This window comes from Protopterus annectens, chromosome 3.part0 (genome assembly GCF_019279795.1).
Source record: "Protopterus annectens isolate FY-2018-M chromosome 3.part0, PAN1.0, whole genome shotgun sequence".
NCBI classification, from domain to species: Eukaryota; Metazoa; Chordata; order Ceratodontiformes; family Protopteridae; genus Protopterus; species Protopterus annectens.
This window is the reverse complement of record NC_056731.1, coordinates 488,387,509-488,414,924: the sequence shown is the minus strand read 5'-3', so window position 1 is coordinate 488,414,924 and position 27,416 is coordinate 488,387,509. Positions and strand designations below refer to the sequence as shown.

General features: G+C 38.9%; 1 protein-coding gene across 1 annotated transcript in view; it reads right to left on the bottom strand.

Annotated features, from left to right (window-relative positions):
- The window catches only part of PKD1L1 (polycystin 1 like 1, transient receptor potential channel interacting), a 1,345,235-nt gene that overhangs the window by 396,528 nt on the left and 921,291 nt on the right, over nucleotides 1-27,416 (bottom strand). The window contains exon 40 of the mRNA XM_044065604.1: nucleotides 22,635-22,719. Within this exon, the coding sequence (XP_043921539.1) occupies nucleotides 22,635-22,719 (85 nt within the window). The remainder of the gene's footprint in view (nucleotides 1-22,634; nucleotides 22,720-27,416) is intronic.

Sequence of the window (27,416 nt, the reverse complement as noted above, 5' to 3'; positions counted from 1 at the left end):
TTAATGGGGGGTCATGGTATAATGGTTTGTAATTACCTAATTGGTACTATCTCCTTTCTCTCTTTAGTGTACCTGGACTGTTATCAGTCTTTCTCGAGAGTTTTGATATTACTTTTTCCTTACAGCCTATTATTGCAGTCTTCTTTTTCTTTCGGCTGTTCCCATTAGGGGTCACCACAGCGGATCATCTGTTTCCATTTCTTCCTGACCTTTGCATCTTGCTCTGTCACACCAACCACCTGCATGTCCTCTCTAACAACATCCATAAACCTTATCTTAGGCCTTCCTCTTTTCCTCTTACCTGGCAGCTTCATCCTTAGCATCCTTTTCCCAATATACCCAGCATCCCTCCTCAGCACATGTCCAAACCAACGCAATCTCTCCTCTCTGCAGTGATGTTGTTAAAATGATACAAAAGCTGTCTGCTCATATAACTCTCCCCAGATAACTCTTTTTCAGACTTTACAATGGTGTTGGCATGGCATAAATTCAGAGAAGTTGAAGACAACTGTTATTGGTTTATGCATATATGCCTGGATAAAATTTATGTCCTGTTTTTAAAAAAATCCAAGACTGAATTTAGGAAGTTAATTGCAGGTTCTATAAGAGTAAGATAGCTAAATAATAAAGCAGAAGAGGCAGAAAATATAAGAATAAAAATGATTATTAAATTATTTTCCTCCACTTAAAAGAGAAATATGTTTGGAACCTAGGTTTGCCAGTTGAGCAACTGATATTATGTAGACTATTATGGATATAAGAAATTAAAGTGCAGGTACCACCTCACAATCTAAACTACCCCATACCTCTTGTATACCCCGACTAAGATTCCAGCCCGTGACTAGCAGCATAAACATCTCCTAAAATGACATAAGGTTGTCTACATAGCTTTCAACCTCTTAGTACAAGAAATCTGAACATAGGCAAAAATAATTGTGGGGAGGGAACAAAGGCCCAAAAATAGGTAACTATTTTAAATATTATTCTTATACATTTAGAAGGTTGCTAGAATAAAAGGTTTTGTGTTAATATGCATTTTCTGAAGGGTATGAAGTCTGAAACTCAAATGTCTGTCATTATTGAGAGACTTCAATCCTCAATGATTTGCCAAAAAACACATTTTATGAGGAACTGGTCATAACTATGAGGCAAATATCTGGACATGCTGCAAAAAATATGAACATTTCAGAGGGATGGTTGTCTAACATAGCTCTCAGGTATATTGGCTAGGGAAAACATACTCAAATATTTGCTTATTATAACATCTTTCCAAATCATGTGCGAGATTCAATCTTTAAGGAATGGTCATATACCAACAAAATGGAGATTCCTCCACAACAAGCTATCATAAAAAAGAGAAAAACCTTCCAGATGCTCTATATGTCAAAACTCTATCTAGTATTAGCTGCAAATGCCCAGCATCTCCAAAAAAAGGTGCCATCTTTCTACTTATGGGGCCCCAACCCCACCACATCTCCAACATCGGAGGAAAAATTATGGAAATATTTTCCAAGTCTGCTTGTAATATGGAACTACTTGTACAAACACTTCTAACCAAATGCATAAACTACTCCACTTAGTTGCATACCCAAGTAACATAAGTACACATAGCTTGTCTGGCACTATCTGTCTTTCTCAGATTCACTTAATACCATCAAAGGCCCACTCTTTAGATTTAATCAGAGCCCCACAGATTTTGCTGGTTAAATGAATTGCAATTGCACTCACCTTCCGAGAGGTTACTCATCGTAGTCTCTTTTCCTTTGGCACCATCACTTACTATATTTCTTTAAGCACATTAATCACCTGCCTGTGTTTCAGATAGTAACCCTGATTAAAACTATACCTAAACAGACAGAGACTCCAGGACATGCAACCCTTATATTCAACCAAATGTTGCCAATATTTTGGTTGAGGAGCCACCTATAACCACTTGCGACATTCATCACACATCATCCACACCTTTGTAAGCCTGATTGTGGTCAGCTCATTTATCCAATCTGCCCCCTCCTAGTCTCTCCAAGCCCATTGAGCAGTGCTGCAAACTTTTGTAAGATATGTAAGAAAAAACCCTCCCTATTTCTCCTGGAAACAAAGGGAATAACAAGAATCACCCATTGGATGGGGTATTTTTATTTTAATTTATTCTAATTTTTAATTGGAATAGAGCACTGATTTTGACTATTTTAAGCTCAGACAGAGAGACAATAAAAATGAGATTATAACCACTGTATTTATATAACAAATAACTAAATAAAAAGTGAAGCAGTCATCTCCTCCAAATACCTTTGTATGTGGCTTAATCCCACACTGAACTTTCACCTTCACCTAGAACCAATACAGAAGAAAATAAATTCTCTCCTATTTTGTTCCTATAATATTTCCCCTTTCTCTCCAGACCAATCACAAGTGCCATAGGCAAAGGCATCTTACGCGTGGATTTCTACTGGCTGGAGCAGCATCTAAGAAAAACTCTTCTACCATCCATCCTATAAGCACCCCTATCTGCTCTTTCATTACCATCTCCCCTAAAAATGGGCATCATTGTATCATGCTTAATAAAACCAAATGGCTACCTGTCCAACAACATGACAGTCTGCTTCTTAGATCCTAACTATGAGCTCCTATTAACAACACTCCTGTCCTTTCCTTCAACCTCTTCATATGACTCCCCAGTTACAGTGTAATAAGTCTTAATCACTCTGGTCCACTTCTTCAAAGTCCCAGGACCACACTTCACTGTACTAACCAGGCCTTCTCCATCCTAAGCCCCAAACTCTGTGAATCCCTCCCTACTAATCTTAAAGACCTCACCTCATACCTTTCATTCCACGCTCAGTTTAAGATCATCTTAAGTCCGTGTCAGTTTGCCATTGCTTTCCCTCTGGACGCATCACCCCCCACCCCCCCCCCTTCACCGTCAGGCACCTTTGCTTTCCTCACATTGTTACCTTACACTAATATCTGACATCTCGTCCACATTGTAGACATTCTGTACAGTTCATTTCTGTGTGCCCGTCCTGTTGCTGATTTTTACACTCTGTGCTATATCCCTTCACTAGTTAACTCTCTTCTTCTTCATCTTCCCTTGTTACTCTAACCATCCCTTCCAATTTTCCTCTGTACTGTGGACTTTATTATTATTGCTGTTATTGATTCATTGTTATCTGCACACAACATTTTGTTTGTGTTCATACTATTTCTTGTTAACTTGTTTGTCTGCTGTCATTTATATTTGTCTGGGCTGAGACTGAAATAGGTCCATTTGGATCAGTCCTCTGCCCAAGCTACCAGACCAAATAAATATATAAATATATAAATAAATGTTCTACACATTCAAACAAGTTAGAATTGCATTGCACTTATGATATAGAAAACATGTCATACATGCTTACATTTACAGAATGCAATATACACACAAATGCATTATTTAAAACTGACAGCAAGCCTGAATGGAGGAAGTCAAATTAGGAATTCGGAGTCAAGGTAACTAAAATCCCAAAAGTCACAATACTAAAAAAGGATAAACTGCCCACACCCCACATTAAACTAATTGTAAAAGGAAAAACATTGTCCATCTGTGATCAGTTTAAGAATAAAACAAACAAATAAACAAACAAAAAACCATAACACAACGTTCATACACAATTTATCTGAATAGTGGTACATTTAGGCAAAGGGATTTTCAGAAGGTAAATTGACAGTGTTACGGTTAGTGCACACTTCACCCACCTGCACCAACTATTTCATGTGTGCTAATCTTAACAGGTTCCCCTGCCCCTGCAGCTAACCTCAACCCTGCACCTTACCTTCTGAAAAACCCTTTCATTCACAGTACCACTATATGAGAACTCAGACACACGTCCCAAACACAAACATATAAGCACAACACTAAAACTAGCCCTTATTCTAACTCTGACATACAAACTCCTTCCACCAAGACTGACCTACTTATATTTTTTGTTGTAAAAAAGCATGTTTGGGAAAACAAACACAACACAGTTCACTACACTGTGAAAATGAATATTCCAGCTAAGTGAACTGCTTCTGATGGGCCACTGATCTGTATGACAAAGACAAAGTCTAGAAAAGGATGTGATGACAATAGGAATATTCACAATGAGCAGGCCCAGGAGGGAATGATTATGGGATTTAAAAATGGGTTTAGCTGGCTTAGCCATTTCAAGGGGGGCGAAGTGGGTGGCTGCCCGATGGTATATGAACCTTTAAAGTGAATGTCAGTTGACAGCTGGTTAGAGTCATTTTCATTTTTAGATATGTTTTGTACTTTAAGAGTAGCTTTTTATGTTGCTTTTTATTAACATATTTCCTACACCTACATTTTCCCCGGATGAACACTGAATACGTTCAGCGAATGTTCATTTCATCAACAGGGAAGGTAGATAGTTGGCTACCAGTTTCCCATCTGCCCTTTTCCCCACTATAGTGCGGTCTTAGAGTTGATATATATAGTTAGGGTGCATGTGGGGGGTAAGGGAGGTGAAGCCCCCACCTGGGTAGGTTTGAAATACTGCGATGGGGCACACTGGGAAGTGGTGGCCAACCAGTTACTTTCCCGTCAATTAAATTAATGTTTGCTGAATGAATGTTCAATGGATAGGGTTCGATGTTCAGTCATTCAATGGAAGTTCCATTTGATGGCTGAACACTGACCCGTAAAAAACAATGCACTAATTCTGGTCTTCTTTTGATTGACTGGGTAGCCAAACTATTGCCCAACTTGCTGTACTATAGCAAAGGAACCTAAAAATCCTGCTTTAGTTAGGTCAAACACACCAATAAATCACCAGTAAAAGGGGAGAGGCTCACCATGTGGATGCTGCAACAGTAAGTACTTACCTATGTCTCAACTCCTAGAGTCTCAGTATCCTGGCACGTGGCTCCATACAAAGAAAAACAAAAGCAGACAAGCAAGCATCTCTGTCCCCCCTGCTATTTCAACTGAAGAAAACCGTCTTGCTTTATTCTTAACCAAAGCTAAATCTAGTTACTAAACAAAGACACACAAAACTTTCTTTACTCGATTCAATGCTTTCCTTGCATATGAAGTTATAACCGTCACAGAAACACCTTGAATTTGGTATCATAGATAAGCAGCACAGTCTCCAAAATGGTATCAGATGTTCGCCTACAACTAATAAACACAAGTCTAACTTAACTTAGGCAGGAAGCAAAGAAGACACCCTGGTGGCCAGTACCACTATAAATGTTAAATAATGATTACTAACAACAGACACAGGTTTGCACAAGAAGTTCAAGATCCTTACCTGATCTTCAGGATAACATATATCATTACTCCATGCTTCTAGCTGTCTGAAACTAGGTCTTGTAGCACACATCTCAGGGTAACCATCTCTTGAAGTAGTTGCTTCAAAATTATATGAAGATCCAAAGGGTGTCTGTCTAGACCTGGGGGCTGCTTTTTTAATGGTTATGAAAACTCTTCTACTATTACTAGTCTAAGTAACAAAGCCACCTATAATTTAGTAAGCCTGGGTAACCTCAGCTGCTCCATAAATCGCTTAGGCCTGTTTCCACATTAGTGCCTGGTACCCCTAGCACATTTAAACTATATTCCTATTGTTACCCCCCTACAAAATATCCCAGTGTCAAAAGGATCCCCTGCTCAAATGAATGTATTAATAATTAAACTTCTGCGCTTCTATCCAGCTGCAATAAAAGAGCTAGTGAAAGTAAAGACAACATTGTATTCACAAAACACCTCATCCTAATGACCTAAGTCCAGAATTAACCTTGTTATCCAGAATCTCCTGGATGGCCATCTTAGCTTGGTCTACTTAGCATCCATGACCTTTGAAGAGCTGGACTGCATGCACAGCTATTACTGTCAACAAGCAATCCTGCCAGACCTGAACGGGCCACTTTGCCCCCTCTGCAGTGAACATTAGGATATACTTAGCCCTGCTGCCTGAACATGAGCTCAAGCTCATCCCAACAATACTGCAGTGACAAAATTACATCATCATCATGAAGGTCTCTCCCGAAAAGCATGAAGCCACCTAGGCCATTCTCAGCAGCTCTCTCCTCTTTATGACTAGTATTAAACTTCCAGTTATCTCTCCAGGCCGAAACATTCCATTTAATTCTCTAACTGTACAGCATGATCAGGCAAACCTACCAGGAATGTTTCCATTATACCAAGTAGACAGAAATGCTCTCTGGTAGCAAATACACTATCGGAATTAGAAGAAGATATTTCAGACAAATGCTTGTGTACATGGGGAAATCTCAAACCCTTATATACATTAACCAGTGTAATTTGTTTTGCAGTAAGACATGAAATACATATCTACCAAACGTAGGCATCACTCCACTTTTGAGAGCCCCCTAATACCTTACTGTTATCCCCATTTCTGTTCCTGAAATGACAAGATCATCCGATACTGACACTGAATCTGCCTCTGAGACCCACAGAAACAAAGAACACGTAGCCACAGAAAACCTGATCTAGCAGTTACAACCTATAATGGACAACCATGAGATAACACAATGGAGATTCCACTGTACCTACCCACCAAGAGGAAAACACAGCTCTATGTATATATATATATATATATATATATATATATATATATATATATATATATATATATATATATATATATGTATATGTATATGTATATATATATATATACATACATACATACTCCTAACAGTTCAGAAAATGCATTGTAGGTGGAGAATGCTTTGCCCTAATCAATCCCCCTCCCTATGATGTGTTAGTTCAAGGTTTTCAGTTTATTTTCAGATAAAAACACAAAACAATCACTGAGGTAATGCTTTACCAAAATGTTGCAACAAACAGAGAACAATCTGCTAACTAGAAATCAAGCCATATTTTACCATGTGACCACAAGCACTTAGAAAGACATTTTTGCTACTAATACTTGCATATACCTCAAAACATGCGTTGGTGGTGCTGCGGTAGCATTGTCGCCTCACAGTAAGACGTTGTCCGGCTTGATTCTCACCTAAAGCGTCTTCTGCGTGGAGACATGCATGAATGGGCATAACTTCGTTGAAGGTTGTGCGTCAGGGCTGGCAACTCGGCACGTAAAAATCAACTACAAATCATGAGCGGACCGGAGTTCCACTGTGGCGACCCAAAAGCAGAAAGACACAACAACTTGCATATACATCAAAAATCAAAATCAGATTAGTTGGCCTTTGTTATGACAAAACTACTTATCCCAAACCTCCTTTTGAACAACTTCTGCTTCCAAGAAGTGGGCCAAAAGTCCTTAGTAAAATGCACAGTTTTGGTGCTTTTGTGTAACCAGCCTGAAGGCACTATAAAAATACGCCCCCTCCCAAAAAAAACAAACAAAAAAAAAAAACAGAAAGCTTGGCTGTGCAGGACACAAACAGGAGAAAAAGAACATCCAGAAATAACTGATTCACATTCAGACTACATATTGTCATCTCTAACACTCATGACAACAAATACGCACATTTGTTCAAACATTTAACATATGTCATTGGGTAATAATTCTCCTCACTTTCAGCTGGTGCTGTTTCTAATGAAGTAATCCAGTTTAAGCTTCTAATCATATCTAAAGTGTAGACTTTGATTTAGATAACTGTAAATGCTCTAGGCCCCAAGAGCTGCAGTGACCGAGGAAATCTTGGGAACATGCGGTGATTTAAGCACACCAAATGTGCCTAGATGTACTCCACAACCAGGATGCTCATCCCAAACCCACTGGACCAAAAACAGCAAAGTAACATTTAGTTCCTATTTACAGTCCATACTCTGCTTCAACATATAGTGACAATGACACTGGAAAGCACACGATTCCTTATACTTCAGAAGTGCTGAACAAAAATGCTTGCAGTCTAACAAAGGTTCAAGCTCATGACCCATCTGCACTAACTTGCGCTTACCCACCAGTAACTGCCCCTCAACCAATTATTCCACCAAGTGGATGGCAGACAGCAGACACTGCCCAAAGAGTGAATAATTAGTCAGAAAACAAACTTAAAAAAGGCCAGTGATATACCCCGGCAAAGATATTTAAAACAACCTGAAAAACATATCAAAAATAGTACATATAATACTACGAGAATTAGCAAATAAGCAAAGACAAAATAGTTATAAAAACTGAAATTAGTGGCATAAACAAAGTACAAGAAAGTGACCAAATAAAAAGCGCAAGTCAGATTTAGATGCAGAGACAGTTTGGATAACAAAAAACTGCTAAAAGTGTTAAGCATACCTCACGTCATATAAAAAATGATGGCCCTGCTATTCAAGATGTAATTAAAGTTATGACTGAATTTTCCAAAAATTTTCTAAACATTTGCCCAAAAGATGCACAGAAAGAAAGGTTATAGATGTCTACAGACAAAACTGCAAACTTCCAAATCAAGGAAGCATACAACAACAAAAATATTTTATACATAAATTCAATTAACACAATATGATATTCATACACCTTATAAATAAGGAAAGCTAATGGAAGAGAAGGTATCAGCCAAATGATTTATAAGAACTAACTGAAATCCTAGTGGAAGCTTTGGCAGTTTATGCACAACATGCTATGGTGCTAAAGTAAGTGACTGAACCTCTGCAAATCACTTTAAATAATATAACTATATCTTGTATGAATATCCATAGGCAATCCCTTTCAATTACTCATCACGATGAAGAATGTCAATTCCTAGAATACATATCTGAAATGTTTACCTGTACCCACAAACTATATTGTGTTCTCTTAACAAATATATGTCTTAGAAGATGTGAGCTGAGTCTTTCCTAATGTAAGACTGATTATAGCAAAGTTAGAATTTTAACGGAGACAGAGATCTAAGCATGTTGTTGTTGTTGTTGTGTCTTTCGGCTTTTCCCGGTTAGGGGTCACCACAGCGGAACTCTGGTCCGCTAATGATTGGCAGTAGATTTTTACATGCCAAGTTGCCGGCCCTGATGTACAACCTTCAACAAAGGTACGCCCATTCATGCATGTCTCCACACAGAAGACGCTCTACCCGAGAATCGAACGGGACAATGTCTTACTGTGAGGCGACAACGCTACCGCTGCATAATTAATAATTGTATTTACACAATTAGTGGAGTCTTGAAACAAATTTATTTTTTATTGAAAATGGATAGTTAGCTGTGTGGCTGGTAAGGCTGGTACAAAATATATTAATGCATACAAGAATACCATAAGATCAGTTCTAGTTCATTTCTGTTTGGTAGACAGCTGTAAAGCAAACGTGATATGGATGACATTCAGTCCCCAGGAGACAGTTTTTGTGTGATTAGTGACAGAGAATCAGTCTTCAGTCCATTTGGTGAATCTAGGAGAAACAGTTGCTGGATTATACAAGGTGATTGCCTCTCTGTACCTGTCTAGCGACTGTCAGTACTGGAGATCTAAAGTAATTTTTTATGACATTAAAATAATGTCATGGAGGGATACTGCTGATGTGGATGGCTTAGATCCAGAGAGGGATGAAAAAGATGACTGTCAATTAAAGCAAAGTATTAAGCTGTTACAGTACTTGAAAAGGAGGAAAACAGGAGTTCATATAAAAAAGTGGCTTGTTGGAGAAAGCAAAGGGCCCTAATATCACTGTCTTTCCTGTGAGTTAGCTGCTTAAGGCCATGAATATCACTGTCCTTACTGCTAGTGACTTCAAAAGGCTGTTGTAAGTGGTTGTACAAGTGCCTATGCCTACTACTGTAGATGCCATGTTAAAGGTTACTTATGTAAACTACTGAATTATCTGGACAAGCAGGAAATTATGTGGGATACCTAACGAGGGCAGAAGCATTTAATTCTCCTTTAAAGTGACATACTATCTGGGCTACTGGAGAAGCACGTTTCTTCAGCTGTGAAAGTTGTTTACAAAAGGAAAATATACTGCTCATAGATGTAACTCTTAATGAAACTTTTCTTGTGGCAACAGATTTGGCAGAGGTCATAGCCATAAATCAGACAGGCAAACTGCTGTCAGAGTGACACTTCCCACTATGACTACTGCAGTGTAACTAACTGCAAAAATAGCATAAACTATCTGCAGCAAATGGAAGGAAGAGCTCTTATCAATTTAGTGATTACTGTTTTCATGAATGCAAGGATGGGATGCTCAGACTGGCAATAAATCTTTTCAGTTGCTAATTCACCATATATTATGTTTATGGACTAAAATGAGAGCCTTTTGTCTTTTGGACTTAAGTCACAATGCTAAGTATAAATGATTGCATAGATGCTTGGAATGTTTGTATCTAGCATGCTGTTATTCTTTATGTTTGCAGCATGGAGAGATAAGATCATGTATTAGACATGCCTACCTGGCATGGAGAGATAAGAGCATGTATTAGACATGTCTACCTGGCATGGAGAGATAAGAGCATGTACTAGACATGTCTACCTGGCATGGAGAAATAAGAGCATGTATTAGACATGCCTACCTGGCATGGAGAGATAATAGCATGTATTAGACATGCCTACCTCGCATGGAGAGATAAGAGCATGTATTAGACATGCCTACCTGGCATGGAGAGATAAGAGCATGTATTAGACATGCCTACCTGGCATGGAGAGATAAGAGCATGTATTAGACATGTCTACCTGGCATGGAGAGATAAGAGCATGTATTAGACATGCCTACCTGGCATGGAGAGATAATAGCATGTATTAGACATGCCTACCTGGCATGGAGAGATAATAGCATGTATTAGACATGCCTACCTGGCATGGAGAGATAAGAGCATGTATTAGACATGCCTACCTGGCATGGAGAGATAAGAGCATGTATTAGACATGCCTACCTGTCTAGTTAGTGAGGACATATAGGTTAAGTAGTAAGCTAGCTGCCTTTGCAGGATATTTTAAGTCTAGCCAGTTTTCCTTCTTCTGCTTGAATTAACCTATCCCATTTGGTTACAGACTGGCCTTACCCCTCATATGGTCAATAATTATATAGGATTCCTAATGGGAATAACTGGGATCATACCACAAAACAATTTGAGGGGACCCATGCATGGGATAAAGCATTTACAAGTTTTCTATGTGCACTATCCCTTCTCTCCTTAAACCCCTCTGGTACACCTAAATTCCACATGTTCTTGTTCTGACTATTTTCCCACTGCCTGCAGCACAGCCTTAAATCCGTTCTTTCCTCTTGGTCTTCCTCATCCAACTTCAATACTCCTTCTTAGCCTTAAGCTGAAAGCTATTATATAGCTGAGTCCCCTGCTATACTAAAGGTTATGTCTGAAAAGCTATTTCTTTGCCTTCATTTTCTTGCTCACTACTTTTTTTATAATATATGAAGGTACATAATACTAGAAGATATTTTATGTTAAATATTTTAGTTATTTATTTGTATTATTTTAGATACATTTTAGATTAATTCTTAGAAGCTTAATTAATTCACATTACTACATTCTTCCACTTAGTTGTATAAAACTTATTTTTTAAAATGTACAATGATGTTCTGGTGCATTTTTGGAGCTCTTTATCACTCTCCTACATCATCCTACACCAAGGTCTACCAGCTCTCCTTACACAATTTAACTGGGGCCAGATGTGGAACCTAAGATGTCCAGGGGAGGGTCTTGCTGTCACCTTTCACCATGGATTTTTTTCTTTAATAATCTACCCATCCCCCCCCCCACACTGGGTTATGTGACATGCCCAAGGGGCAGCCATACCCCTCTGGTTTCCCATCTTTGCACTATGCTGCCCCAATGTCAATGTCCCCAGACACAACCAGAGATTGCTGATGGGAGTCATCCATGCAATCATCTGTCATCTACCTCGAGTGGGCATGCCCATCCCTCCCTGCTGCGCCATCGGTAGCCCATCTTGCTTGGGCTTTCTCTTTCTACATCACCACAGTGGCCTACTTTGATACAGTTTTATTCTTATATCTTGCAGTTCTGTGTTGTACTTGAATTTGATAGTTCTGGGTTTTTTTTATATATTTCTAGATCTTTCCCCCCTGGCTTCCCTGGCCTCCATTATTTATTTATTCCTTTTATCAAGTCACACTTTCCTAGTAATAATTGCAAATAAATGAATAAAAAAAAATAAATAAATAAAATAAATATACCTCACTATGGCATACAGTTCTTTGTTATCTACTGACAAATTATGTACAAGTCACTTTTTAGATCCAGAGGTAACTCCACTTAAAGTGATCCTTACCCTCTGATCATGGATGCAGCTGACAGAAAACATGTCTTTTCATAAGGTTTGGAGATGGTCAGCCTTTATAAAAACTCCCCAGGTTTCATAGCTGGTTACAAGAGAAGCTGAGGTTTTTGGGAAGTTTTTGGTCACTATTCCTTGGATGCTTTTATACATTGGGATGCTTTTAAATGTTATTTGAATCCTCAGCTTTGGTCCTGGACTACTGGGCTGTGGAAGGGTGGATGGAACAGTATAGGGAATTTATAAAACTGTTGCCTCTTCTGAATGAAGCAAAAACTCATACTGACTCAGACTACAAAATGTTTATGTGCTCTTTATGGGTGCTGATAATGTAGATTTTGGACGATAAGGCTAATGTTACCTTGTATCCCCTCAGATGTAAATACTCTAGTGTCATTCTCCAAACAGTGGAGATGGTTGCATATCTAGCAAGAGTTCCAGAGGTCACTTCTAAAGTCACAGCTGTTGAATGTTCCTGAACTGGTAATGTAGTGTAGTGAGTTTCAAAGGTACTCCAGGCATTTGTTACAGCCTTGGAGAAATGTGGAAAAGGCCTTGATGTAGCCGAGGACAGAACAGATGAATACGTTACTAACAATGTAATAGCCTTAAGAAGCTTGGTGTGATGGTTGAATTGGAGTGGTAATCAAGGCAGCAAGGAGTAGTAAGGTTGAGTAGAATGAATGGATTGGCTCCTGAACTATGTAAGTTACTGTCACCTAGTGGGTAAAAAGAATGTCTTACAAATCCTAAACTTCTACACAAAGGAAGTAAAAGGGCTTCTGCAAAGTCATTGAAGATGGAGATATTAGCTTGGGGGGGTCCTTCATTTCCCTCATTCTTCCATTTGGCCGAAATAGCTGTTAATATAGTTTATAATCTATGCACAATATAAGTTTTAAACATTGTAAATATATATATATATATATATATATATATATATATATATATATATATATATATAGATAGATAGATATATATATATATATATATATATATATATATATATAAAACCATTTGTGCCAAGTCTGTGAGCTGGTAGGAAAGCTCATTAAATGGGACAAGGAAGATTTCATGCCAGCAAGACAAGTCAGAAATAATGCAAGAAGGGTATTGTTAGCTTTACAGCAGCCACAGGATGGGCGGTAACAACTGGTGGCCCTATATACAGATAGTGTGAAAGCATCGATAGGCTGGTTTAGCTGAATAGGTTTACATGGCTTTGCACATATTTATTTATTAATTTAGCTCTGTTTGATAAATGGGTAGGTAGGCTGGTCCAAGGACCCTTTTCAGCCATACCCGGGGCACAGAAATATAAGCAGTGCAGAAAAAGAATAAAAATTATAAAGAGCAATAAAATGATCAGACATTACAAAGAGTACAAAGTAAAGCAATACAATGATAGGAGTACAACGATGCATTCACAAATTAGTATACGGACTACTGTTCTCTAAAATGAAATAGATAATTCAAATTGTTTAGAAGTATTAAATATCACTCAGTAATTAATAAAAAATGCAAGAGGAGTTGAATGGCTGGTTAAACTTAGTAGACTACTGGCTTTATGGAGTTTTGTAATGTATAATCAAGAAAGACAAAACAGGCTTCTAAAAACAACTTGAAAGAAATCAAGAATACCCAGGAAACACCACAACTTTATTAATATAATTATTAAGTTGATAAATATTATGAAATGTTCACTTTATTGACACAATGATGATGTTTTTACATGTTTTAACATATTTATTCATTGTTATATGTTTTATTGATGAAAGAATTTGATTGTTTTCTGTAGAGTCACATGATACGTTTTGCTTATGTAAAAGACAAGCCTGGACAATGTTATTTGGTTCTGATGAAATCTTGTTATATGGAGAGATGAAAGCACTAAACCAGTTTTCTTTTATTTTAATAATGTTGTTGCAGCGTTTCCAGGATGTTCATGACTTCTTTCAAACGTTTTGTAATTATCCATTCTTTAAAAAGATTGCATTCAGCATTTTTGTGGAGATATTCAGACAGAGCCTTCTGAATCCCAAAAGAGATCTGTTCTTTACTTCTGAGGGTAGTCTGGAGAATGCTTACTTATCCACAGTTGTTTTAAATGGAGGTATACTAAGGGTGTTTTGTGACCTTCAAAAAGAGCTTGGTTGTTCTCTGAAGGGGAGTAATCTTTTAAAGGTGGACTATAACCTTCTTTGAGTATATTGAATAACAGAGTGCCTGTTAGGTACATAGTTCATCAGTAACTGTGTACCACTTAAGTTTCTCCAGTAGAGATCAGTGGTGAGAAGGTGAGTTGGTAAGGACTGCAAGTCAGAAAATCCTGTCTTCTGTAATCTAGGAGTATTAGGGGTACAGTGAAATGTCAGAAAGGGAAGACTGTATGCCTATTTGGGAAGTAATACATTTTAGGATAGAGTTATTCTAGCTACTGAGGACAGAATATGGGAAATTTTGTAGCAGAGCTTCAGTTGTCATAGAACTTTGTTAAAATTATTTTGTAAGTGTGAATACAGAAGGTGAGACAATGATCAAGTGTGAGGCTTAAGCACTTGTATTCAGTGACAAAGGGGTGATGACTTATTGCCTGAGATAGTAATGGGAGGAAGAAGGTGGGATTTACGAGGTGAGGATGGAGTAGTGTATAACATTAGCTTTGCTGTGGTTAATCAGGAGTTGTTTTTAGAATAAACTCAGTGGCATAGGTTGCTGAAGATTTGAAGCTCAGATTATAATTAGGTGGGGCATATATTTACTTGGCATACGAGAATGTCATAGTGTAAAGAATGTTTAATGAATGAAGGTTTATTGGTGGATCATTAATAAATAGCAAGAAGAGAAGGGAGTCCTAGAATTGACCCTTGAGATACTCCAATATTAAGAGTGGCATACGTGGATAAATGGTTGTTAGAGTGCCCTAGAATGTTTTGTTTCAGAGGAAACTTCAAACCAATTAATAGTATTTTGACCAAAGTAGAATTTTTCCCGTTTGTTAAGGAGTAAGTGCTGGCTGACCCTTTTGAATGCCCGGGTCATGTCTACAGAAATGTTTGCTGTGATCAAGCCCTCATTGATACTGCTATATACAAAACAAAACTATCAGGACACACCTCGAGAAACACTGGATTCTTCAAAAAGTATAAATCCTTTTATTCCAATCGATAAGGCAAAGAATAAGCGCTTTCACATGCTTCACATGCTCTTCTTGCGACAATTAAAAAAAAATTAACTTGCTCCTTTTTATACATATCATTACAAGCAGTTGTTATCAATAAGGCAATTATTCCATTGTAACAATAATTAACCAGTTGATGGGAAATTACTTTCCTATTCTTGATCCACTGCAGTGCATTTAGTTTATTCAAAAAAAATAAAAAAAAAAATAAATAAATAATTAGACTAATGTGATGTTCTATGAATAAAAGCAATAATCATTCATTATACATACATATACAGAAGGAAAGGGGTTCTGTGGAGATCATCAATCATACATTGTCATTGTGCATAAATAAAGCACGACAGTTGTGAAAAGTTAAGATAAAACAACCACTAAAGTTAGAAACTAAAATTGTAAAGTCATCACTGACTCCATTCACTTCTCTACTCTCTTATCACATTCATGTTAAAAGAAGTCTTGTAGACGACGGTATATATATAATATATAATATATATGAATATAATATATATGCAAGATAAAGGAAGAAATTAATAGGTTAAATTCTAACTGAACTGAAGAAGACTTAAAACTTCCTAATTACTTATTCAAGATTATTTATTTATATCTTATTTATATTTCTCTTAAGTATCTCTCTATATAATCCAACATTATCCTAAAGTTGTTGGAAGTCAATCAACAAATCAACAATATAATAGAGTACCATTGAGCTGCTGTAAGTAACTATCAATATCATCGAGATAATAGGATAAATAAGGTGATGAAATTCTATGATATCTTATTTATCAAAGGTCATGTCCATGGAAAACGTGTCATGTATCAACATTCTCATCAACACTTTTAATAAGAAGTGGTGTTAGGTATAACTGCTATATACAGAATATGTAGGAGTTAGTAAAGTGGTAGTGGTGCTGAAGGAGTTTTTGAAACAATGTTGTTTATCTGATAGGAATCAATAGCTACTAATATTTCAGGAGGCATTTGTAAAGTATTTGTCAAAGATTTTTAGCAAGTGGGTACACGATGGAGATGGGACATACATATTGCATGAAGATGGCTTTCCCAAACCAGAAAGGGGCTTGATGCTATTTACTGTCAGTTTTACATTTCATTGTGTATACTGCTTTTGTCACAGATGCTCCACACCTCACTACTACGTCCCTACAAGGTTACAAAGATGTTCCCTTGGTAATAAGAAAAGAAATGGAGATGCCAAAACAGGGTGAGAGGGGGCTGCAAGAAGAGCATACATAGGGGATATATACAGTCTAAAGTAGTTTGCTCTTTGGCCCAAGGTTCATTTATGTCTTAATACATGTTATAATGAATTTGGCATAGTTGGAAAAAAATCAGCTTCCCGTGAAATGAAGCTTCACTGTATTATTATGTATAACAAAGAAAACTGTATATCCTGGGAAAATACATGGGACTAAACTAATGACCAGAGACCTACTTAAAGATGTACACATGTGACATTTTTTTTACACCCAGATATCTATAGAAGAGACTAGATGGCATAATGGTGAAGGTCTTTGCCGCTCATGCATAAGGTACAATGTCCGATTTTGACCTCCACTCAAAGCCTGTTTGGAGTTTGTATGTTCTCCCTGTGTCTCTGTGGGATTCTTCCCATTTCTGAAAAATATGGTGAGTCTTTCCATTTTAAACTCAGCAAAGACTAGACCAGTGGGCAGCAGCAGCACCGACTGTGCATGGTCCCTATAGGGTTAATAATTGTACAAACCAACTGCTTTGGGCATCTCCTGTGGTGAGCAGTATCCTCATGATATGAGAACACAAATCACAGACTGCACACCGTGGCCACTCAATGGTGATAAATATGGCTTTAGGTGATTTGGTCGTGTTGACTAATGTCACCAAATGGGTATGGGTATGTGCCAGTTATAAGTAGGTTGTGGACCCGGCTTACTCTGAACCACATCAGGTACCCATGCTAAGAGTGGGAGGGGTTTATGTGACCAGTGTGTACCTGCCATAAAACCCAGCAGCTCTGGGTCAATAAGCTACTGGCTGCCCGGTGTCCAGCTGCCCAGCTTGGGTTACCTGGGATAGCTCTGTTGACCAAAAGCTGAACATAAATCCAATCAACCTGCTAAACATGAACTAGGAATTACTACACTCAGTGTAGGATCCCTGACAGGATGCAACTTAGAAGTTGATGACATGCTGGTAAGGAGGACACTGGACATCTTATGTATCCAAGATCTAAGATGGAAGAGCAATGCAACAAAGCCCATTTGGCTTGGGATCCAGAGTCTACTATTAAGGAGGACGACAGGCAACAAATGGTGTCAGAATTCTGTTGAGAGGAGACTTCAGAAGGCAGTAAGGGATTTCATCAGAATTAGTGACAGACTCATGGCAATCAGACTCCAGTGTAATGATAGGGCAGTATTCATAATCTCAGCCTATACCCCACAGCAGGGTTGTGATAGTGAGGAAAAGAGTGCATTCAGACAGCAGTTGCAGGACCTAATAGAAAAAGCAGGAAAATATAAACTGGTGTTGATAATGGGCGACTTGAATGCACATATCGGTAAAGAAAGAACAGAATATGAGGACTGCCTAGGTCCACATAGGTGGGGCAACAGGAATAAAGGAGTGGCAATTATAGACTTCTGTGTGCCAAATAGCTTGATAGTAGCCAAAAAATGGTTCAGAAAGAGAGGCAGTCAAAAGATCACATACAAGACTAACCAACACACAACTCAAGGAGACTTCCTCCTGGTAAGGAAAGGACACTGGGCTAGAATCAACGATTGCAAACTCATCCCATTGAAACATTTGGCTCTGAAAAAGCACAACAGTTCAAGGAATTACTCAGGACTCTAGCACCTCAAGAGGAAAAGGGATGGGGAATAGGTAGCGTTGGAGAAGAATTACAGCACCTCAAAACAGCATTTGTGAGGATTGTAGAACAGATATGTGGCTGAGCCAGGTATGCAAATAAGGTACATAAGGAAAGCTTGGGGTAGAATTCAGACGTCCAGGAAGTCTTCAAAAGAAAGAAGGAGTGCAGGAAAAAGTGAAAGATAGAAAAGGAAGACCAGGCTAAGAAGGAATACTGGTCATGTAACAAAGAAACGAGTTGCAATAGCAAAGAACAAGGCATTAGAGGCCTCTACTAGCTTCTGCAAAGAAAGTCAATAGATAGCACAAAGAAACTATAGCAGGCTACCAAGCAGACAGAAAGGTAAAGAAGACAGTCAGACACCCTTCATAAGAGATGCCAGCAACAACCTGCTAACCAGTCCACAGGACATCAAAGATAGATGGAAGGAGTCCTTCCAGCAGTTTTTGAATGAAGAAAACACCTCATACACAACCTATGATGAGAGAAGAAGAGGAGTCCACCATAGAGGAAGTAAGAGCAGCACTAAGGAAAATGAAATCAGGGGAAGCAGTGATCTCAGACGAGGTCACAGCAGATATGATAAACTTGATAGATGAGATGGGGAGAAATAGCTACTGAGGGTATTCATAGCAGTGTGGAGAGAAAGTCATATCCTAGATGACTGGAGAATAAGCATACTATCGCCAGTGTTCAAGAGCAAAGAGGGCACCCACAACTGTCGGCAGTAGAGAGGTATCACACTCCTACCACATTGCATGAAAAGTCAAGAGAGGGTGATCGATAAATGAATACACAGAGTCGTAGAAAGTAAGATAAGAGATGACCACTTCAGATTCAGATCAGGATGCAGCAAAACTAACCTGATGTTTGGAGTGAGACAGATAATTGAGAAGAAGCTAGAGATGGGGAAAGTGTCCAAATAGGCATTCCTAGACTTGGAGAAAGCATATGACAATCTCCCAAGAAAGCTGATTCGGGAAGTCCTGCAGTGGTTTGAAGTCCCAGAAACATTGGTAGAATTACTGAAACTATGAACAAAGACCCAATGTCTCAAGTAAATTTGGTGTTACACAGAGGTTTCCAGTGGGAACAGGTGTGCACCCAGGATTCATCTCTGAGCCCTCTGCTGTTCATACTGGTGATGCATAGCAAGCAGGTTGTAGGGGATAGATCAAAAAAGTTGATGTATGCAGATGATGTGGTATTATAGGCAGACTCTGAGCAAGAACTTCAAAGGATAGGGGAATGCAATGCAAAACTGAAAGCACAGAGGATGAAACTATTTACAGACAAGACAATTGTAATGGCAGCAAATGGTGGAGTTCAGAAGTAAATGAAAATTGAGATAGAGGGGAAAACAGTGTAATAGGTTGACAGCTTCAAGTAGCTGGAAGGGATGGTTGAGTAGAAAGGAAGTCTGAATCAGGAGGTGAAAGCTAGAATCAGACAGGCTACATTTCAGTGGCACAGAGTGTCAAGTGTGGTATGTGACAGAAGAATGCCAAAGAAGCCAAAAAGTAAGGTTGACAAAACAGTGGTGTGATCAGTATTATTATTATATGGTACAGAAACCTGGGCAGTAAAGTCAGAGCAGTTGAAGAAGCTAGAGGTGATGAAGACGAAGTGACTGAGACAGGTAGTGAGATGCACACTTTGGCACAAGTGAAGAAATGAGGACATAGAAGCAGGAGCCAAAGGAATTCCAAATGCACAAAGTGTCAAGGAGAACAGATTATGGTGGTTTGGACCCATATGCAACAAAGCAGAAGACAATCTGGTGAATAAGATTTGGGACAGATAGGAAGAAGGCAAGAGAAAACAACAGCATCCAGCAAAGAGGTGGATGGATTGTGCGAGAGATGACCTGTAGCAGTCAGGCATGAGTGTCAAAGAAGGCACGAGAGTGGCTTTGCATAGAGAGAGATGGTGACAACACTGTTATGTAGAAAATGGGAAAAAAGGATGATGAATGATGATATATGCAAGGGAAATGTCTATTTGTCTAAGCTGTTTTAACCTGATTTTGTCACATCTATACACACACACACACACACACACACACACACACACACACACACACACACACACACACACACACACACACCTGACTGGTGCCACTTCTCTCCTTTATCCCCTGTATGCCTTTTCTTTGTCCATCCCTATCATCATGATGTTTTTGAAAAAAAATCCAATAAAATGTTTTTAAAACTGGATAAATATGAGGCTATAAAATATATTTGGTGACAGAACTTTAAGAAACCTGTCATAGAGAATTCTTCATATCTCATTTCTTACCCTAAAAATGTTAGCTAGCATTTTTAATGAGTGAAGAGGACAGTACAGTCTCACATTTCTTTATATTACATAGAGGAGTTTAGCCTTCCCATTCTTGTGGTCTTCTCTGGGCTTCCTGTTCCAGTAATTGCAAAGAAAGGGTTTCCTCCCTCTGAAAGAACTTCCCATGTGCTCTGATAGGTTGAGACACAAGTAGAAAAGTCACCTCTGCAACATTAATGGGCAGAATTTCACCCATTCCCTGCACACTGCTTAAAGTAATGTTTATCCTCCCTGAAAGAAACTCCCACACATTGTAAGAGTTCTAAGCACAAATACAAAACACAGCTCTGTAACTTTACAAAAGTGGGAGCTCTCCCCTCTTAACTCACTCCATAAACCAAGTAGCATCCCCCACCTGTGCATTGTTCATGTTCCCTGCAGCTTGCTGTACAGCACTGCAGCAATAGCAATAGCTTGATCCTTATTAAGGCAGACTGTATTCTAGACTTAATTTATGGTACAAGTGTTCAGGTAATAGCTACCACTCATCTGCTGTCTCAGAGAAGGTCCTCAGATGTGTCACCTACCCCCTGTAATGTTATACTGACTGCAACAGAGCAAAATATTTTCACTAAGCATGGATTATTTGTGTGAACTATTCTGTTGTAAATCCATACAAAACCTGGTCAGGATTTCCCAGCAACAATACTCTGTTGATTTTGCCCCAGAAGAACAAATAGTCAGTAGCTACAGCCTTACTGACAGGAAAGGATGGATGAGGTAGAAAATCCTCACTCCACAAAGCTTTGTTCCCCCAACCCTAACTCCATTCCCATGCCCCCACCAGTATTTCCTTTATTTGTCTCCTTCCATGGCCACTATTTTTAGTTCTGTATGGACCATACTTTTATGTTCTTCTAATTATCATTATTCCAGTCTATTCTATTTCACCGCCTCTCACTAATTACATGCATTTCTCTTTTAGTCTACTCAGAAATAATTTCCAGCATTTACTATTTCACTTCCTCTCAGATTCTCTCTCTCATTCCAGTAGCAACGCCAAGCAATGCTATCCTATTATGACATTATTTCTAGTACTAACCACAGTGTATACCTATCCACGATATCACAGTAATGTATTTCAAATATGTTCACAATACCCATCACTGAAGATCTGGTATAAAATCTAATCACAGTCACCACAATTGCAGCGTGGATGCTACCTAAATATTTTTATCCTCAGTTGGTGGTGTATGTATTCAAAACATATCACCATTATTAAAAAAACATGGATGACCATTTTCAATGCAAAGGTTTTACGTCAATGTGAGTTTTATCACAATGTCTTACATTGTGCCAGCCAGCAGTACAGCTTTGAGGTTTTCCTCCATTTTCACCACTGTGGTGCGACTATGGAGTTGGTGTATATAATTCTGGGGGTGCTGCTTGAGGCCTTGCCTCCCTGGAAAATAAGATTTTTTTCTGTTTTTATAGGTTTATTTGGTTCACTGTTTTCGAGATGGGGATCATTTCAGTAAAAACATAAGAATGGTAACAGTAAATAGAGCACTAGTATATACCACTGTTTTGCTTTAGTTCTTATGAATGTTTCTTCCTTGCTTACCCTATCAGCCCTACAAATATACACAGATTCTTACAGATAACACCAACAATGGCATCATGCAACTCTCACACAAATTATTTTTCTGAACACTGTCTTCTTGAGTTACATACCTCTCCCATTTAAAGTGACTTATTCCAGTAATCACATTGCTAATGCAAGAACCACATGAAGGAGATGCTACAGCAGCCTATTCACAGGTAATTCACTGCATGACAGGATCTGCCCTCAACAAATACTGCTATAAAATGTCCCAAACAGCTATTATGAAATGCCCAGTGACGTAATGACTGCAGTGAGCTCGCAGACACGAGTGGCATCAGACGTCACTGCTGCTGTCGTGTTGATGAACAGCTTTTTTTCCGTCTTACTCTTTCACGTAAGAAGCGTATTGCTGAATCAAAGGCTTTAGGACTAACACTGCATTTGTTTCTTATGCTGTTCATTAAGAAAGTGAATGTCGTAACTTACCACAGCTGGCTGGACAGCAAATATGCAAAACAAAAGGGAAAAGAAAATGGAGTGCAGCCATGATATGCATTTGGTAAGCCCAAACCTGTGGAGAAAAACAAACAGCAAATGAAAAATATGAGATGACACAAACCAGCAATAACAAAAACTGCACTGTTTCTCTCGTGTATAATTTGAAACGCTGCTCTTCTCTGCATCAGAGTTTGAAGCATGCACCATTTAGACAATACAGTATATTAAATGTACTGAAATTCACTTTGTAGGAAGGCTCAAAAGTTGTTGTAAGTTATGGAGCATGGACACAATACTGCACATAAAAATATCAAATACAGACAGCAACTAACTTTAAAACGCGTAAATAAATTAAGATTAAATTCATTATCGGAATGTCTCAACCTCTCAAAGTGATCACAAGACTGGACTTCAACTGGCAATGTCTTTACTGCTTGAGAAAGGAGCATAACATGAACCATTACTACAGATGGAAGCACCGCAACCTAGCCAAACACAGGAGGGGGAAGGAAAGCCAGTGATCGCCTTCGACTACTTGAAGATGACAGTTGTGGAGAACTGTGATTGGCAGAGGAAGTGGCAGTAGTGTCCATCGTATGACCCTAGTTCAATGTCAAATGGATGGAAGATAATGGGAACAAAGGTCATGCACTGGTGAAAACATCATCCTGTTAGATCTTACTCACAGACCCGATTACCCCTCAGCTAGGAATGGCTCAGGCATGTACCCATCAAGGGCACACAATGAAAAAGCATTAGCTGTAATGTTCCTGGCAACCAACTTTCACAGGTGGGCTGGCTGCTTCCTTGGATGTCTGCTTCATCTCAACATGTATTTTAATATGTAACCTATCTGTGCCCAACCAGTTCATGAGTGAGTTTCCACAGGAAATTTCAGGGTCACACTCTAGCTTTTCCCAGGATACACTTACCTTGCCAGCTTAGATAGGAGACTTCTGCAGTTCTTCCTGCACAAGCGTGCACAAAGGGATGACCCAAAGTTCAGTCAGGCATATTAATTTTTGATATCCTATGGAACTCATCTTCATGTGCCTCTGAGAATATCATAGAGAGCACAGGTTAATACCTGTGTATAGCCTCATGCAGGTCAGTCATGGTACAATGCCACTTCTGCTATGCATCCCCACAGTCCCAGCACTACTACCCATCACCTGACATCTAGCACTTGACTTACTCATGTTTGTCTCATGCGCTAGGTGAGCTTAAGTCAACTCTTCTCAAGCTAATGATAGAGAAGGATCTTCTGCCATCCTCTGGCTCCTGAGAAGGGGACTCAGAAGACAATCAGGCTTTTGCTACTCAGGTAAACAAGGACAATGTGACTGCACCCTGTACCTCTACTTCTTGATGAATCATCATTTGTAGAGATGTCCAAGATTATGAAGGTCATTGCGGATTGGCCTTTAGCCTTTATCTTCTAAAAAAATGTCTGAACCAGTATCTGGGCAACAAGGATGAGAAACCTTACATCAACTTTCTGATAAAGCCATTTGCTGAAGGATGCCATACATGCAGCTTATAAACCAGACTTCTCTTCTCCCAACTAAACAGATACCCCATGCAAGTGTCCAGAATTGGAGTAACACTCATACTAAGCATCTCAGAGCAGAATCCTGTATGATCTCTTCAGTCCAGCACAGTGTCTATGTCTTATTTTTAACTTGTCTGATAAAGAATGTAATGCTCTGGATAGTGGTGGCAAGAGATTTTTGTCTACTATCACCTGGGTTTTCAGATCTGGATTACTTGTCTAACCTATGCATATTCTATTTCTCACTTTTGACGTATGTACTGCAGAATATGGCAGGCCTACCTGAATCAAGGACCAAGTTCTTTTTAGTAAAGATCTTTTCCTCAGGTTTTTACAAATCATTTTTATGTGTCCTACAGTAATTCAGACTGCACTGACACTGGTGCTATGATTACGACAACAATCTGAGGATTGTGACTTTTGTGGATATCCAAAGAAAATGCGTTTGGAGGGCTTCTCCCCGTGCCACCGCTGAAAATTGGCTAAATGATGGTTTACATCTTCCTCCTTTAAAGATGTGGTCAAACAAGCCATACTGGATGCCTCATCTAGGGTGATGTCCTCATTGGAAAAAAGACTCCTTGGCCTCCAAAGAGGAAACCCGAGTCTCTGTGGTATTTCACCCTAAATCCATCCAAGTTATTCAAGGCCATCTACGCCTCTTGTAAAATGAAGACCTCTTAAGTATCAAACATACTGCATCCACTAGTTATTATAATTATACATTTGGCATCTGACTAGTTGAACTGTTAATTATTTCATAGGACCAGCCAAGGAAGGTCAGTTCTACGATTTCACTTAATTTAGAGAACAATCTCTGCAAACAGGAAGCCTCTAGATGTGGCTATGTAGCCCATTTCAAAGAGCTGTTAGTTCTGTCACAATAAAGAGCAGCACTCAATAGACCAGACAATTTACGTAAATTTCTTAGAAAAAGCCCACGAATACTCTAGATGAGGAAGTACAGCCTGTTCCTATTTCAGAGAAGTGCAAAGGGCTCTGTTTTTGTTTTTTTTTTTGCAAAGGAGGGTAAGAGACTCTTCCACCTGAGAGACTTTACTGAAAACATGTGCTATATGAATTTCTGCACAGCAGTTCTCCAAGGCAGGACAGTAAATGTCTTTTTGCTCATCAGTGGCAGGGTTCCTTAAAGAGTGCTCATCTAGTTTGCTATGGGTAAGTACCATTTTCATTAAAAGGTGCGGCTATCTGACCCCTCCTCTATATTCAGTGGTTAACAAGGTTCCAGCCATGGATAATGAAGCCTCACTCGAGAACGCACTTCATGGTTCCCTTACTTTGATGGTCAGCTGTTCCATCTTTGTAGTATAGGAGGATAGAGGCCTAATTGTGACCTATGTACCTAAGGTTTGATTAGATGCCATAGCACTGGAAAGGCCAGACTAGGTGAGAAAGGAATGAAGGGGCGGGTCCTGCTCACCTTTCTTGGGGAAGGGTGTGGGTAGTGTGCATGTCCATGCATATTTTGTGGTTGAATCCCCGGTGCAGGCTGTGCTGGCAGTGAAAGTGCAGATTCCAAGGGATTCTGGATTTGGATTACATCACTCTCAGATGCATGGATAACAGTTACTGAGTCCACTGCACACTGACATTTTAAGCATGTTCCAGGCATGCAAAGTAGAAAAGATTGGGCACAAGTAAAAAAAAAAAATAAATAAAATCTTGGTTCCTCTGTGTTAATCATAGTCCCACTCCCAGCACACCTGATTTTATCCCCCCAGCCATGCAGGTTCCTTGTCAAGGTGTAATGAATGGGTCATCTGGAGCTGAGAACAAGAGAGATGATGGTAAGCAGAGGACAGATCCTAGTCAAATCTTTGTGGTTTAGGTAGGACTGGAAGGAGATGTGGAGAAAGGGTGATAGGTATTTTCTCCTGAATTGGTCTAAAAACTACAGCAAAATATAGGGCAAGCTCTCCACATAAAATGTGGAGGATGTCAGCCTTGATATCATCTGTCCCATGTGACATAACTTTTGGGGTACATTTAACAGCTTGAACTTTTATGGTACGTTTAACAGCTTGATCTACCTCCAACAAACGATGGCTAGTCTAAGTTCAAGTGCTTGTGCAGGGGTCAGTTTTAGCCAGTGAGCATAATTCACCAAAACTTTCTACCTGCTGCTCCTTTTCAACTGTCTGTACAGTTTTATCTGCATATAAAGGAAATATTCATCTGTTTCAGGTTAATAATTGATTTAGACATGTTATACTATTTAATGAAGGCCAGTTTAACTTACTACCCCAGATCATAGGGGTCATGAAAATTGTTCCCTTCTTTAGAAAACTCAATGCAACACCATCACTGGAAATTTAGGGGTCCACACCTCATGCAAGTTTACCTTCCTGTCTTTGGTAAAGCATTAAAGTTAACTAGACTGCACTGTGACCACTAAATATAAGGTGATCCTTCTTAGAAAATTCACACACCTAGCTAAATCTTTTGAACCAAACTATATCATTCAGGCAGCTTTTCCATGGTGGTCAGGGCTACGGAAATGAAAATGCGGACAAGTCTCAAACCTCTCCACAGATTTAACAGCCTTGACATTGAAATAAAATTTGATAAATCTAGAAATAGGCTTATGTAGTGGTTTAGCCTTATTTTTACCATTTATTTTATGTATATTCTAGCTATTAAAGTTTTTATTGTCATTTATTAGAAGTCAGTGATTCATTTCAGCCATTCCTGGTGTGCAATGTTGAGCTTGAAGACACTACATGAGCCTGTTTCTAGCTTTATCGGGCCTTCTTGTGTTTTCTGGCTGCACAGACGCACATTGGGCTTTTGTTTGTGTTTATTGAACTAATATTATTTAACAATGTTTATGCTTTTAATTGTCTTTCTAAGTGCAGCATCATATATAAAGTGAGTAACAATCACTCTGAATCTCCTCCTAAATGAATATGAGTGGCCCCTTCATCCATCTACTCCAACCCTTCCAAAATCTTTGTAAAACTTGGAGAAAAATTCAGTGAGATCATTGTCCAAGCCAGAAAAGTAACTCAAGCCGCTGCTAGTTAAACAAATTTTCCCATAACCCATAAGGATACTATCTTAAGGCAGCTAAGGCTTTTGTAACCCAGATCTTACATAACCAACAATACACCCTCTTTGTGAAGTTGTGCATAGGCTCTTTAACATGCAAGTCTCACTGTTGCACAATACATCGAATATGCTTCTTTTATTTGATAATT